Source organism: Delphinus delphis, chromosome 5 (assembly GCF_949987515.2).
Source record: "Delphinus delphis chromosome 5, mDelDel1.2, whole genome shotgun sequence".
In the NCBI taxonomy this organism is placed as follows: Eukaryota; Metazoa; Chordata; class Mammalia; order Artiodactyla; family Delphinidae; genus Delphinus; species Delphinus delphis.
In genome coordinates, this window is record NC_082687.1 from 119,225,514 (window position 1) to 119,242,480 (window position 16,967).

A 16,967-nucleotide genomic window follows, 5' to 3' on the forward strand; every position below is an offset into this window, starting at 1 on the left:
TCTGTCTTTGACTCATAAAGTAATATACTTAACACCCTTTTCCTTGGTCTATCAGCTTCCAACAGTTTATCTTGTCCCTCACTTTGTAAGATGATGATACCTCACCTCCTCATGTCACCTCCTTCCTCCTTTTCTTCCTCTCTTCTTCCTTCCAACTTCTTTCAGCTATACCTTTATATTTACTTTATCAAGACTGATAGCTTTGCATTCTGTTCCATTGCCATGTTAAGTCTTCTGTACTTGGCCTACATTTTAATTATAAAAGATTAAAACTATAAGCAGCATTTTCATTATTATGACTACTTAAACATTATAACTACAAAACCAATATACATGTTCCAAATACATTTCTCTTTCTCTGAATTTATAGTAATGATCCTTGTGAATTTACTCATTGCTCTAAAGTGTGCCATATTTTAATGTGCTTTGTATCCGGGCCATGACCTTTTGTAGAGTATTTTCATTTATTTAATTTTTCCTGGAGTTTTAATTTGCATTTCTTTTGTTCCAGTTTGAAGAAGAAACAGGTACCTTCTTCAACACAGTATAGCAGTTTAGAGTATAAGCTCTGGAATTAGACTGCCTGGGTTTGGATCTTGGGTTAACCACTAGTTAATAGTGTGACCTAGAGACAATTACCTTACTTCACTGTGTCTTGGGGTTTCTTATCTATAAAATGTAGATGATGAAACAATACTTGTCTCATAGGACTCTTGGAGGATTAAATGAAATCATAAATGCCATGTGTTTAGGACAGAGCCTGGCACTATGTGAAAGTGCAGTCATGAGTGTTAGCTACATTTATTGCTGCCGTAATCATCATCATCATCATTATTTTTACTATTACATCTCAACTTTTCACATAACATATACACAACTTGGAATCAATTCTAGTATTTGTTCTTTTAAGACTTTCTTCTGGAAGACTACTGACTTCTAAGTTTGATGACTGTGTTTATTTATTTATTTAAAGATTGTTCTATAGCCATGTTCTTGAAATTCATTTAGAATGGATTCCTTCTCCACTGTTCCTTTTATTTCATGGCTTCTTATTTCTTGTATTTCACCCTTGTTTTGCATGAATCTTTTTCAAGTAAGTTCTTCAAATTAATGAGTTTAAAGTAAGCTCCTTAAGTTCTTGCTTATCTGAAAGTGGCTATAATTTGACTTTAAATTCAACATTATCTTCCTTTGGAATCTTGAAGATCTTGCCTTGTTGACCTCTAGCATCCACTTTTGGTGCTAACACATCTATACCATCCGACTGATTTTTGCTCTCTTATGAGTATCCTGGTTTACTATTTGGAAGCTTTTATTGACCTCTTTGTAATTGTACTTCTGAAATGTTATGGGGATATGAGTTGAAGCCTAGACCATTTTTTATTCTTTTGCTCTTTGTGTGCCTTTTGAATTTGGAGGCCTCTGACTCTCTTATCTCTGTGTTTTATCTCTGTGTTTTGTGCATTTTTTTGGTGGAACCCTTATTAATCAGATTTTGGAATTCCTGGCTGTATTCCCTCATGTTTCTATCTTTTGTTTATACATATTTTTTGCTTTATAAATTCTCTTTGTCTTTTTTGGTCCACATTACAGAGATCTTCTTCTCTTTATCTTCTAGCTCTTATAATTTATATATAAGTTCAGCAATCATATTTTCACTTTTAAGAACTTTTTCTTATTCTCAAATGTTCCTTTTCAGAGATGCTTACTCTTGATTTATGAAGTCAATATCTTCTTAAATGAAGACATCTCCCACTTACCATTAGTAACTCATTCATGAAAATGAGACATTCTGTGTGAAAATGTGCACTAGTAGCCTATTCCCCGTTATTTAAAATGCCAAATCAAACTCCCAACAGAATTCCTGAAGTGTAACTAAAATATAGTTAAGTCATCATTTAGTATGTAAAATGTATAAAATATTGCTCCCAATTTCCAGAACAAGAATGGTTTTTATCAAATGGTTTGTGTGCATGTTGCTCTGTATGCAACATTTTCATGGTGCATCATGAATAATTTTTTCCAACAAGGCATAGCAACCAGCACACAGAAATTAATAAATATGTTAGAAAATTTCAAATATAATTTGCAACAAAAACAGGACAATTACCTTGGATGACCTGATACCCATGAAGAAAGGAACAGACTGGAAACTTGAAGAAAGTTGAAAGGCGAGGAGGGCTGAAATGTAATCATTGTCACTGGCTGTGGAAAGTGATATCATGAGTAAGTTGGCTTGCAAAGGTGCAATTTCAGGCAAACTATAAAACTCAGAAGCTTTCAGTTTTGTTTTTTTTTTAATCACTTTTGTGCTCAGGTAGGGACTCCTGAAAGAATCTTCAGGGGATGTAGTTGACTCTTTAGGATGAAACACTACAGAATAAAGCTTTACTTACTCTCCTGTAGTATGTTTATAGAAGTATTTGCATGGTGATATAAGAGATATCTGGCAGTAATATCTCCACCAAGTTCAAAGATAATGATTATCATTGTATCAGCAGAGCCCACAAATAATTTTCAGCAAGCAATGTCTAGTGGTTTAATTGAATACCTTCTGGTTATCACTGTGATTAACTTTTTCAGACTGATATCCTGAACAACTTTAGTACTTGCTAATTTCTCATCATGCATTTAAATAATTCTTCAACATCTTTTTCATTGACCTCTTTGCAAAGCTACTCTTCTTTTCAAGAGTAACAATTGCAAAGAATGGTTCAGTCGCAAAGAATGTGTAAAATGATGTGATGCTTCTCTTAGTGTCAGCAACATTCAGTACACACATCCCATTGTGAACACTAGGCATGCTTTTCAAAATATCTATTTGTGATTTTGATGTTCTACCAAATGTATTTGGAATATAGCTGGATAATTTTTATTTATAGATAAATCATTTGGTTTAAAATGTTTTCTTAAGTTTTGGGACATACATTTTTCTTATGTAAAATCATCTTAAAAAGTGTTGTATTGAATGATACATTTATTGTAGAAGTTTGAGACTAAAAACCAATAGGAATTCCACTATGAAAATATCAAATGAGGAGACATTCTTCAGAATATGTCCATAGATATGAAAATACCACTTAGAATTTTTTCTAAAGAAATCTATAAATCACCCATTTATGCTAGTTTCATTTATCTGTTTGTTTGTATTCCCTTTTATTCTGCAAACTTTCTTCAACTGCCTAACAATCCTTGATTGCCTTTACATATTTAAGAATGGGGCAATGTGAAAGACTTCTGGCTTCTCTGTGTACATGGGCTGGAGCTGTCCTCAGAAAGATTTTGATTTAGGATGAGTGGCCCTCCACAAGAGGCCATACAAATTGCGAGACCCTGAGGTTTTTCTTTGTGGAGCCAAGCTGATACTAACTGTAGTTCTGCTCAGAGTGCTTCCTTCAACTACTTTACAAGAAGAACCTTCTGGGTGCATATTTGTGTCAGAAAACAAGTTCACCAAAGTAAAATTATGTCTCTTCTGGTATTTCTCTTCCTATTTTCATTACTCTAATAGCTACAAATACCATTTTAGAAAAGTAACTGAATTGTTTTTTTACTTTCCACTAATGGCAATAATTAGACTTTCAAATAATAGAGTAACATAAGCCCAGGTTAAACATTAGGGTAATAAAGCAGAAACAAGGTGGTTTCATTGTGCTAAAACTCTTAAAATAACTCACTGTCAAATAATATAGGAGGGATTTTTCTTTCTTTTCTTTTTTTTTTTTTTGTATACAAGGAAAGAAATGGAGAAGGTCAGGTTAGCCATTAGGAAAAAATTCTTGAATGTGAAGGTTATCAGGCAACAAAATGCATTATAAAGTGTTCTTCCCCAGAAATGCTTAATAAAAATTTTTAACTATTCATGTAATTTATGTACTCAGTTGCTCACCAAACATAAAATAACCTCAAATTAGTGTAAACTAATGCCAAAAATAGCGGGATGGCTAAATAAAATATATGTCAATATAATGTAAATTATTAAATCATCTTTCAATGGACGTTTTAAAATGAAAACTAACTGAAACAAGCAGTAAACAAGTGATATATACATGTACACACACATACACTCAAACACTAAAGGGTTTCTATTTTGCTAAAAATATATTCAGGAGAAAACTAACTACTAAATGTTACTAATTTTAGTAACACACTAAAATTCTCATCATAATTACCTCTGGATTTGGAATACATAATTTTTATTTTCTTTGTATTTGTTTGTTCTATATATTAGTTAGATGTTTTGGACTGCAAATAAAAGAAAATTCAGCTCAACTGGCTGAAACAATAAGGGAAATGTACTATTTCATATAAAAGTGATTCCAGAGGTAGAGCAATAATGGGGCAGTAAATTCTACAGCTGAATGATTTCAGCATGGATTGGCATTCTCTCCTTTGGATTACTTCGTCCTCCTCAGCATGCTTTTGTTCTTAGGATTCGAAAGGAAAATATACGCTTTTCTCAGTCCCTTTATGAAAGTGAGGAAAACCTCAGACTCTATGGCCAAAATGGGCTGCATGCCCATTTTAAAACTCATCGACAAGGAGAATGAAATTTAAAATATTGACCTACATTAATGAAATCCAACTCCTAGAGCTAAGAAGTATCCTAACCTCCCCTGAAGAACATGCCCACCCAATACGTTAACACACCAGGTTTCTGTCTGGAAGGAATAACATCCAACAAGACCTAATTAAACAGAGTCATTCTATGTGTAAGAGGTGATTGTATTAGTTCTCTACTGCTGCTCTAACAAATTACTACAATCTTAGTGGTTCAAAAGAACACACATTTATATCTTATAGTTCTGGAAGTCAGGTGTTTAAAATGGGCATGCAGAGCTGCATTCCTTCTGAAGGCTCTAGAGAAGAATCTGTTTCCTGGCCTTTTCCAGTTTCCAGAGACTGCCTGCCTTCCTTAGCTCAAGGCCCTGCGTCACTCTGACTTCTGGCACGGTTGCCACATCTCCATCTCTGCTCCTGACACTCCTGACTCCCTTTGTAAGTACCCTTGCGATTAATAGGGTCCAGCTAGATAATACAGGATGGTCTCCCCATCTCTAGATCCTTAACTTAGTCACATCAGCAAAATCTCTTTTGCCATGTAAAGCAACATAGTCAGAGATTGTAAGGATTAGGTTATGGACATCTTTGAAGGACCACTGTTCTGTCTTATCACATAGGATTAACATGACAATATTGCACAGTGACTTATCATTAAAATGTCAATTATCTCCAAAACAGCAGATAAATTGAATACAATACCAATCAAAATTCCAGGGGGACAAACTTATTTTTAAATGCTTATGGAAAACTAAAGGTCCATACATAACTAAATCAACTCTGAAAGAGAAGGTCAAAGAAATGGGGGACTTTCCCAATGCAATATTTAGATATGCTAAAAAGCCTTTGCAATAAACACTATAGCACTGGTGTGGACTTAGACAACTAAGCAATGTTTCAAAATAGACAGAAAAGAAGATGGGAAATGGATTTATAATTAAAATAGCACCACAAATCAAGGGAGAAATTATAAGTTGTTTATAGGAAGTGTAAAAAAGACTAGCTCTCTACATGGAGAAAAATAAACCAATCTGCCTATCTTGTATCACATACAAAGGTGGACTCTAAATACATAAATTATCTGTTAAAAATAAAAGCATTAGATAAACACAGCAACATGGAAAGATGTTGGAAACAGCACTGAGCAAAGTAACAACGCATATTTATGCAACATATGTAAGAAGAATACAAACAAATTTAAAGGTACATATCAAACACATTATTGTAGCCACCTTTTCAGGGGGAGATGAATTATAGCAGGGAATGGGGATTTAAGGGAAAAAAAGAATATAAACATAATAAAACAAGAGAAGGTTATTGTCCAGAATGATAATAATATCATATTATTAACTCAACGCTATGAACCTGAGATCCCAAAAGAGAGCACAAAAGCAAGAATGAGAGAGAGTTGTAGGATGGAAGGTGAAAGAGAGAGAAATTTACAAACAGTTTTTACAAGATGGAGAAGGTGAAATGGGAATTTTTGTTTGCTTGTTTCAAGCTATAACTAAAACTTTAGGCCAGTCATATCTGAAGATGGAAGCAGTAACCATCAGTTACAATTCTCAGCAGTTACTCCTAGGTGGATATTCAGACACCCTTCCCAACAACAGAAATGTGTACACTGGGAATTCCAAGACCTACCCCAGATTCCAAGCCCTAGAAAGCACTGGTTCTCAAACCTGGCTACATGTTGTAATAAGCTGAGGATCTTTAAAGGAAATTGATACCTAGATCTCTGGGGGGCTTGGGGAGGGCTTAGGAGGATATCTTAGTCTATCACACTAATTTTTCATGCTATAGTCTGTCTTCTCATTCATTCGTTTGTTCATTCGCTCACCTATGGATCACATACTACTGAAGGCTCTGACTACAGACCGAGACAAAACATAAACACTCCCAGCTGTTCTTCACGGAAGGAGAGCAGGAGTTAAACAATATCCCACAAATAAATGTATAATTACAAAGCAGTATTCCAAGAAATTCTGTTTGAATGCATACAAGGATAAAGTTTAAAAAAACAAAAGTAAAATGCTGGATTAAAGTTGGTTGAGAAAATGACCATATACATTAAAGCAATGGTGGTGAGTAATACCTAGAATATTGATGATTGATTATCTTGTACATTACAAGGGATACAAGCAGTGGTGTGCTAATAAATGTTAACAACCAGCTCCCCAGGTTAAAAAAAAAGTTTCTGATCATTAATTATTTGCTAATTTCCCTGGTATAAATATGGTCACCATGGCCAATCCCAAACTACCAAAAGGATATCAATAAGTGTGGAGCCTGGAATAGATGTATACACAGTTGGTTATCATGAGTTGGTACAAATTAGCTCTAGCACACCATTGGATACCTAATTATGTTCAAAAAAATGATAGCTAAAAAGAATGCCAATCTATATATGTTTTATGACTTCTTTTATTTTTTGGTTTTGTTTTCTTCTTCTCTGTTCTTTCTCTCTGTGTATCTAAAACACTATTCCTGAACAGACTAGTTGTAAAAGAAAGTTTGTGTTTTAGATATGACTTCTTATGATAGTTAATTTTTTTCTTCTTTTTTCCAGTTGTATTGAGATATAATTGACATACAACCTTGTATTAGTTTAAGGTATAAAATATGACTTGATACAAGTATATATTACAAAATGATTACCACAATAAATGTAGTTAACATCCCATCACCCCACATGGACCTACTGTATAGCACAGGGAACACTACTCAATACTCTGTGATAGCTAATTTTATGTGTCAACTTGTATTGATAATGGGGTGCCCAGATGTCTGGTTAAACATTACTTCTGGTTGTGTCTGTAAGGGTGTTTCCAGAGGAGATTAGTATTTGAATCCGTGAACTGAGTAAAGCAGATGGCCCTTCCCAGTGTGGGTGGGCATCACCTAATCTGTTGAGAGCCCAAATAGAACAAAAGGGTGGAGGAAGGTGGGAATTTGTTCTCTGCCTGACTGCTTTGAGCTGAGAAACTGATCTTCTTCAGTCCTTGAGGCCCCTAGTTTTCAGGCCTTCAGACTCAGACTGGAATCTACAACGTTGGTTCTTTGACTCTCAGGCTTTTGAACGACCACTGCCACCTGCTTTCTGGGGTCTCCAGTTTGCAGACAACAGATTGTGGGACTTCTCAGCCTCCATAATTGTGTAAGCCAATTCTTCACAGCACATCATACATATACACACATACTATTGGTTCTTTTTCCCGGGAGAACTCTGACTAATAAATATGCTTATCTTTCATCTCTTCCCCTGAGCTGCTCTCATTGACTTCTGTGGTTCTGCAACATCATGAAAGTCTATCTCTGCTCTCCTCTGTTCTCTCTTTTCTTTTGTCCCTGTTTATGCCTTATACCTGCCAGAAGTGTCCTTTGTCCTGACTGAGCCACAATGATGATAATGTTCAAAGTTAAAAGACTAACTTCCAATCTAGAACACTTTTTACCATTTACTGTGTTATAATCAGCATTAACTCCATAAACTCATAAAATCTGCTTGGCAGCAACACCATAAAATATGTATTGTTATGACCTCCATCTGTAGAAAGAGATGAGAAATAAAGCAACTTACCCAAGGTTGTTCCTATATGCCATAAAATGATGGCTCCAGAGTCTATGCTCTCAGCCACTGTGAAAAACAGTCCCCAAACCACAGGTTTTCCATAATTAGTGTGGAGAAGAGGTCTTACAAAATAAGTAAGTATTTAGGGTATTCAATGGTTTGGAAGCATCAATCCTATTTCTTTTCAATTACGTTTCTACTTGCCAAATTAGTATAACTCTATTCTCTACCTGTCTCTATATTATGACTTGGAAGACAGCTGATTATCACTGTTTTCCTTCTTTTCTACATCTCATCTCTTTATCTTTCACATTTCCCTGCTTTCTTCCCACCCTGTTTTTCTGAACACCACTTTGCAAATCTTGTCGGGATAACATTTTTCTAAAATTTATTTGAGTAGTGGGTCTCCTACAATTTTGTAATCTCTACACTTAACACAGTTTGAGGATTAAAATATATTATTCTGAGAGACTACACCATATATTTTTCAAGAACAGCTCTGATTTTACTGCAGTAATAAAAATAGTCAGAGGGCTAGGTGGCCCTAGGCAAAAATCATGTGTATAGCTGTTCTTCCACTCGCCATGACTTGCATCTTTTTGTATAATCTCATCTAAACAGTCTGCCTTTGTCACAGTCTCATCCACACCCACACATTCCAAGATGAATAAAAACTTCTGCTTTATTAGCAACCAGCCACAGGTAAATCAATTTTTTAATTATCTGTGTTCCTTAAAATTGCATCATCAATTCCACCACTTTAGTAATCGAATTCAGAGAGTTGGCTGTAACAAAGTACTGCCACAGGGTAGCAATGGAACATAACCATGGCTGATGAATTCTGATGGGTTTAATTTGCTTATGGTCAACCATACTTGCTCTAACTTGACTCCCTTTATACTAGTGGTTTTAACCATGATCCACAATAGGAAATACCTTTACATTACACACACACACACACACACACACACACACACATAATTTAAAGATATTTCTTATTGCATGTGGAGATACATATATATACACACACAACCAAACTTTTACTATGTAAATGCTCTCTGAAATTCTCTATTCTAATATATATCATTTTTTTAAAAATTGCTAATCCTGACTCACCCAATGACTCATGACTAATTAATAGGTTGCAACTCCTAGTTTGAAATTCGTTGCTTCAGATTAGTGATGCATCTGCTTCAGAATAAAATTCAAACTCCTTAACATAGCACTAGAAGGCTCTTCATGATTTCTCTTCTTTTCTCTCCAGCTTCATCTCTCACCACTTCCCCTTTGAATGCTAAACTCCAGGCCTACAGAACTACTCACATTCTCCAGGAAAACTGCTGTCTTTCCTCAAAATCTTTACACGACATACATTGTGTACTATTCACCCTTGTATTTGAGTTCAGCATAACGACTAGCATATATTAGTCATTCAATAAATAGTTGAATCAGTAAAGGAATGAATAAATAAACAAATGAAAAATATTATATCAAAGTCTATGCAAAGAATGTACTTTGTCAATAACATCCCATAGATTTCACTCTGAAAATGCAGGTATAGGCTACAGAAAGGAGAAAAAACACCCAATAACCTAGAGATTTATTAAGGAAAATTGTAATTTCTGGAAACCGGAGTAAACAGCTTCATAATAGCTTATTTACTTTGAGGAAATTTTTACCCATTTAATTTGGTTCAGCTGGATTTTGGTCATCAACAAATCAGGCAGACAAGTAAAGTTGATTGTGTATTAAATTCCACACCTTCCTTGGTATAATTATGACTTGGAAAAATAAGCTCTAATGGGAAAAGTCCTAGTTATTGTAGTAACGGCCTCTATGGTATAACAGACAGTCAGAGAGAAATATTTAGCCTGTCTATTTGCTAACGAAAAGCGCTCAGTGGTGGCCTATTACCATTGGTCAAAATAACCTGTCCCCAAAGTGGAACACAGCAATGGTGTTTTAGAGACCAATGAATCTCAACCTTCCTTGTGAATTTGGACCACATAGGGAATTTTGTTAAAATGCAGATTCTGATTCAATAGGTCTGGAATGGGGACTGAGACTGCATTTCTAACAAGGTTCCAGGTGATGCTCATGCTGTGGGCCCACGGCCTAGACTCTAAATAGAAAGAAAAGTACACAATTTATTGAAGACATTCTGTTTTGCTCCTAGGAAGCATTATTTCCTAACTCAAATATTTTTGTTACCAAGGTAACTGGGCCACAAGCAGGTCCTGTGACCACTTGACCTAATGACTTGTGCTGGAGGAACTGTTTTAGCCAAGCAGCAGCCTCTCCTCCCTCCACAGAATTTCAAATTAAAAGGAACAAGTACTATTTGTCCCAGAATAAGATATCTTCTAGTTACCAGTGAAGCAGCCCTTTCTTATTTACCTCTTTACATCAGGAACTTCATTGCTGACAACATTCTGCATTGCCGCTACCTAGAACTGAAGCATGTTGAAAAGATGTATAGAAGCCATGCCGAAACCAAATAGCTCAGTATATTATTTTGGCGCTTATGCCTCTCACTTAACACTTGTTTTTCTGTTAGATTTCCTTCAGGTTTTCAGTGGAAGATAATCACATCCCATTCTCATATAGTCAGCTTCCCATCTGTCAGTAACATCTGTAAGTCAAGAGTTTCTGACAATAATAGAAAAATGTGGGTGCTTTTTTCCCCCAGTTCTTCCTTTTTTAAACAATTTTTTTTTTTTTTTGCTATATACCTTTTTCCAAGAAGAGAAAAAAAGGGGGACATGTACAGAGTTGCTTTAATTAAAGGGAACGCTCCTGTGCCTTTTTCTCAAAAAATAAGCCATATGTACTGGTCAAAAGTTTTTCCATTAGTTCTGTGGCGTTAGTTGCACTGGGCAACTTTAAAATGCCCAAGTATAATGATTTCATCAGAGTGCATAAAAAAGTCAATAATCCATAAGTCAATTTATGACTGCATTATGTGTCACTTTCAAGCTAATACTATGTACTCTAGTGTATTGGGGGAAATATATATATCATAGATGGGATGGGAATCAAAGATTTTAGCAACCTGATCCACTAACAATAAACCCGGCGCAAATTAATGAAAAAAAGCAATGCCAGGGACTTAATTTGAGGATCTCAAGTTGGTAATGGTAGGATGAAAGAAACACCCGCCGTGAGAATAAAAGGAATTAGGTAAGGAAGGGGTGGAAATAGCAGAGTTTGAAAGCACAATGATTCATTTCTCTCACATTCTCCCTATATTTCCAATCACTTTCTATGAATTTTGAGATGGTCACAAGAGTACATCCACCCATGAAAACACAGGTACAATCAATGTTTCCTCGTCCCCAAGGCACTCCATAAGCACTGGTGAGAATACAACCCACTACTATTTATGGGTTACAAAACACGCTCTCTAGTCATGTCTCTTTGGAAAGACTGCATCATTTAGAGAAGTGCAGTGTCTTATTTTTTTCCCACACACTGCTCCCAACAAAGGCTCCAAATGATTCTCTGCCATTTCTGCTCCCATTCTAAGGAAGAGAAATTAATCTCTCTTCCTTTATCAGTCAAGAGGACATATATTTTCTGTGTTCCTTCTCCAAGTGTGACTCTGTTCATGTATTTTTTAAAAAGAAGGACTAGATTTTTTTTTCTGCAAATGCATTATATTTGTTTTAAAGTTTTAAGTCCATATATATACTTGCAGTACAAATACCTGTCTGGAAGCCCCATGGGCAACTGGGGAGTGAAGCTGGAGGTTAGAGGAATGAGGGGATGTTGAGGTTTTTATTATTTGAATTATTTTATCTTACTTTTATTTTAAAAATAGGAAAAAGTCTTGGTAATTGTGGAAAAGGGAGCTGAATTAACTGGTGCCACTTCCCACCCCACTGCGGTGGGACTCTCCTAAGCATTTCCCTAACTTGTGTCTCTAAGCGACACGGAGAAAAATGCTGGAACGGAATCAAAAGGAGCAAAAACTTATCTCCAAGTGAGGGCAGGTGAGGAAGTTCTAAGAAAGGGTACTGGATTCATTTGGTAAAGAGAAAAATGGAAGAAAGTCAGAAGAGTAGAGTGTGTGTTGTGGAGGGGGTCCCCTGGAAGGCTGGGGATTAGGGGAGAAGGAAAGCGCGCGGACTCACCCCCCAGCCAGTTGTTGAAGATGTTCTCGAGCATAGTGACCGGGATGCAGAAGGAGATGGGCAGGTCGCTGAGCGCCAAGGAGCAGGTGAAGATGTTGGTGACGGTGCGCATGGCCTCGCTGAGGGTCACCACGTAGACCACCAGCGCGTTGCCAAAGAGCGCCAGGACGAAGATGAGCACGCCGGTGAGCACGAAGGCCAGCTTGGCGCGCCCAGGTAGCTGCGGGGTGTAGACCAGCGGCCGCAGCCCGTACAGCGCGATGAACTGCGCCCGTGTCGGGTTGTGGTCCCGCAGCAGCCGGGAGAACTGCTCCGGGGTGATGTTGAGCGACTGCATGCTGCGCGCGCCCCGCGTGCCATCCACCTCCCGGGGCTCGGACTCCCGCGCGGCAGGGCGCGGGCTACCGGGGGACCCGCGCGGCGGCCGCCTCCCTCCCCTGCAGGCCGGGACAGCCTCTGCTCTGGACTCGGGCGCACGAGAGGGCTCCCGTCAGCACCTCGGGAGGTTCTGGAGAAGGAAAGCAGTGCAGGGTTTTAACTCACAATCAACAGGCAGGAAGCCAAAGCGAGGGAGACGATCCCGTTGACCAAAAATGTTCGTAGTTCAGTCTTCCGCTCCTCTCTGAGGCCCGGCGCTGTGGCCGTCCGGAATGCCGGAGCGACAGTGCCCGTGCTTCTCACTCCCCAGCCTCTGGCCACGCGGTGAAGACACCGCACCGGCTCCGGGGGCGACGGAGGGTGGGTCTGGAGCTCGGCTGCGCGCCCCTCACTCCCGGCTTCAGCAGCGGGGACCCCGCCTCCGAACCCTCTGCGCAAGGGAAACTCCTCCCGGGCTCCCCAGTTTGTGCCACCGAGCCCCTTTCTCGTGCCTCAGATCACGCTTATGTGTAAAATTGAGTATTGGGGTTTTCCACAGTCTCACGGTTTCTCCTCTTAAGAAATAATGTGGGCCACAGCTAGCCAAGGCAAAAGAAGATTTATTTTTAATTATTTTTCTGTATTAAAAATTAATTACAGCGCCTAGGAAATTACACAGATAGTACAGAGAGGTCCAGTGCACCCTTCGTCTGGTTTCTCCAGTTGATTACATCTTATTTAACTATGGTACGATACAAAACCAGGAATTTGCTATGTGTGTGATATGTGTGTGTGTAGGTCTGTGTCATTTTATACCAAGTGTAGATTCCTGTAACCACCACCAAAATCAAGATAGAAAGCTCTTCTATCACCACAGAGGCCTCAGTGCAGCTACCCCTTTACTGTCACACCCAGCCTGTCCTCCCACCTCTAACCCCTGCTGATAACTCATCTATTCTCCATCTCTATATTTTGAGAGGTTGTATAAACAGAATCTTACAGTATATAACCTTTTTTTAAAACATCTTTATTGGAGTGTAATTGCTTTACAATGTTGTGTTAGTTTCTGCTTTATAACAAAGTGAATCAGCTATATGTATACATATATCCCCATATCCCCTCCCTCTTGCGTCTCCCTCCCACCCTCCCTATCCCACCCCTTTAGGTGGTCACAAAGCACCACTGGGCTGATCTCCCTGTGCTATGCTGCTGCTTCCCACTAGCTGTCTATTTCACATTTGGTAGTGTATATATGTCCATGCTACTCTCTCACTTTGTCCCAGCTTACCCTTCCCCCTCCCCGTGTCCTCAAATCCATTCTCTATGTCTCCGTCTTTATTCCTGTCCTGCCCCTAAGTTCATCAGAACTTTTTTTTTTAGATTCCATATATATGTGTTAGCATACGGTATTTGTTTTTCTCTTTCTGACTTACTTCACTCTGTAGGACAGACTCTAGGTCCACCCACCTCACTACAAATAACTGAATTTCGTTTCCTTTTATGGCTGAGTAATATTCCATTTATATATGTGCCACATCTTCTTTATCCATTCATCTGATGATGGACACTTAGGTTGCTTCCATGTCCTAGCTATTGTAAATCGTGCTGCAACGAACACTGTGGTACATGTATCTTTTTGAATTATGGTTTTCTCAGGGTATATGCCCAGCAGTGGGATTGCGGGGTCATATGGTAGTTCTACTTTTAGTTTTTTAAGGAACCTCCGTACTTCTCTCCATAGTGGCTGTATCAATTTACATTCGATACTAATTCTTTTTCTAGTCAGCATCATGCTCTGCAGATTCATCCAAGTTGTTAGGTATATCCGTAGTTCCTTTTTATTGCTGAGGATGTATCACGGTTTAACCAGTCACCCATAGTAAGATGTTTTGGTTGTTTCCAGTTTGGGGCTATTACAAATAAAGCTGCTATGAAGAACCAGGTACAGATTTTTGTGTGGACATGTTTTCATTTCTTTGGGAAATGCCAAGAAGTTTGGTTGTTGAGTCTATGGTCTGTATGTTTAGGTTTTTAAGAAATTGCCAAACTACTCTTCAGAGTGGTTGTTCCATTTTACGTTGCCATCAGCAATACATTGGAGATTCAGTTTCTCCACATCCTTGCCAGCATTTGGTAGTTTCATTACTTTTATTTTAGCTGTTTTAATAAGTGTGCAGTGCAGTGATATCTTATTGAGTCTTAATTTGCATTTCCCTAATAGCAGATGATGAATATCTTCCCATGTGTTTATTTGCCATCCCAATATCTTCAGTGAATTTTTTTTTTTTTTTTTTTTTTGCGGTATGCGGGCCTCTCACTGCTGTGGCCTCTCCCGTTGTGGAGCACAGGCTCCGGATGCACAGGCTCAGCGACCATGGCTCACGGGCCCAGCTGCTCAGCAGCATGTGGGATCTTCCCGGACCGGGGCACAAACCCATGTCCCCTGCATCGGCAGGCAGGCTCTCAACCACTGCGCCACCAGGGAAGCCCGTCAGTGAAATTTTTAAAAATATAGTTTACCCACTTTCTAATTCAACTGTTTGGCCTAACTGCTGTTGAGTTTTGAGGGTACTTTTTATATGCTAGATGCCAGTCCTTTGTCAAATAAGTGGTGTGTAAATATTTTTCTTCTGTCTGTACCTTGTTATTTATCCTCTTAACAGAGTCTCTCACAGATCAAAGTTTTTAATTTTGATGAAGTTCTATTAATTTTTTTATAGGTTATACTTTTGATTTTTTTATAGGTTACACTTTTGATGTCCAGTCTAAGAACTCTTCACCAAATGTTGTGTCCCCAGATTTTTCTCCCATGTCTTTTTCTAAAAGTTCTATGGCTTTACATTTGACATTTTGAGCTCTCTATTTTGTTCCATTGACCTAGTGTTTCTTTGTCCTCCAGTACCTCACAGGCTTGAATACTGCAGCTATGTAAGTCTTGAAACCAGGTAGAGTGATTTCTGCCACTTAATACTTTTTGTAAAATAAAATAATTTTGTACAAATTATTTTAGATATTCTAGGGCCAGCGCCCATTCAAATAAATTTTAGAATATATTTGTGTATCTCTACAAAATGCCTTGCTGGGATTTTGATAGGAATTGAGACCTTTCCTATGTTGAGTTTTCCAATCTGTGAATCGAGTAGGTCTCACTGTATAGTTAGATCTTCTTTGATTTCTTTCATCAGCGTTTTGCAGCTTTCAGCATATAGGTCCTGTATATATTTTATTAGATTTGCACTTAAGTTTTTTTTTCAAGCATTTGTGCATGGTATAGTATTTCTAATTTTCAGTTCCACATATTCATTGCTAGTACATTGAAATGTGATTATTTTGTATGTTGATCTTGAAACTTACAATGTTGCTGAATTCAGTTATTAGTTTTGGGCAGTTTTTTTTGTTGTTGATTTCTTGGGATTTTCTATGTAGACAATCATGTCACTTGAGAAGACAGGAAGTTTTATTTCTTCCTTTGTGACCTGTATGCATTATATATCCTTTTCTTGCCTTAATGCAATGACTAGAGCTTCCAGTAGTATGATAAATGGCAGTAATGAGAATGGATATCATTGTCTTACCACCAGTCTTAGGGGATTAGGTCCTGTTGGTTGATGGTGTGGTTGAGTTCTATTTCCTTGCTGATTTTTTCTCTACTTATTCTATTACTTGTTGAGAGAGGAACTCCAACTATAATTGTGGATTTGTCTATTTATCATTTCAGCTTTATTAGTGTTTGTCCTACATATATTGTAGCTCTATTTCTTAATGAATGCACATTTAGGACTGATATGTCTTCTTGATGCATTAACTCCCTTATCATTATACAATGTCCCTTTCTGTACCAGGTAGTTTTCTTTGCTCTGAAGTTGATTTTATGCTATAATAATATAACCACTCCTGCTTTCTTTTGATTAATGTTTGTATGATATTTCTTTGTCTGTCCTTGTACTTTAAACCTATCTATATTATTACATTTAAGTTGAGGTTGTTATAGAAATAAATCTTTGGGTCAATTAAAAAAAATCCACTCTCCAATCTCTTTTAATTTGTATATTTAGACCATTTATATTAAATGCAATTGTTGCTATGTTAGGATTCAAGTCAACCATTCTATTTGTTTATTTGTTTGTTTTCTGTTTGTTCTTAGCTTCTCTAATTTGTTTTTCCTGCCTGTGGGTTATATAAACATCTTTTAGCATCTCATTTAGATTTAACTGTAGTGGTTTTGACTGTATCTCTTTACGTACCCATTTTCTATGACTGCTGTATGTAAGTCACACTGCTTATGGTATTTTGTTATGGCAGCCCAAGTAGACTAAGATACCTACATTTTTCTAATTTTGCCCCAA

The 16,967-nt window shown here is 37.6% G+C and overlaps 1 protein-coding gene across 1 annotated transcript in view; it reads right to left on the bottom strand.

Annotated features, from left to right (window-relative positions):
* QRFPR (pyroglutamylated RFamide peptide receptor) overlaps positions 1 to 12,612 on the bottom strand; it is a 76,887-nt gene extending 64,275 nt beyond the window's left edge. Inside the window, exon 1 of the mRNA XM_060013198.1 lies at positions 12,265 to 12,612. Coding sequence (XP_059869181.1) covers positions 12,265 to 12,601 — 337 coding nt within the window. The 5' untranslated portion in view covers positions 12,602 to 12,612. The remainder of the gene's footprint in view (positions 1 to 12,264) is intronic.
* Positions 12,613 to 16,967: the final 4,355 nt, after the last annotated feature.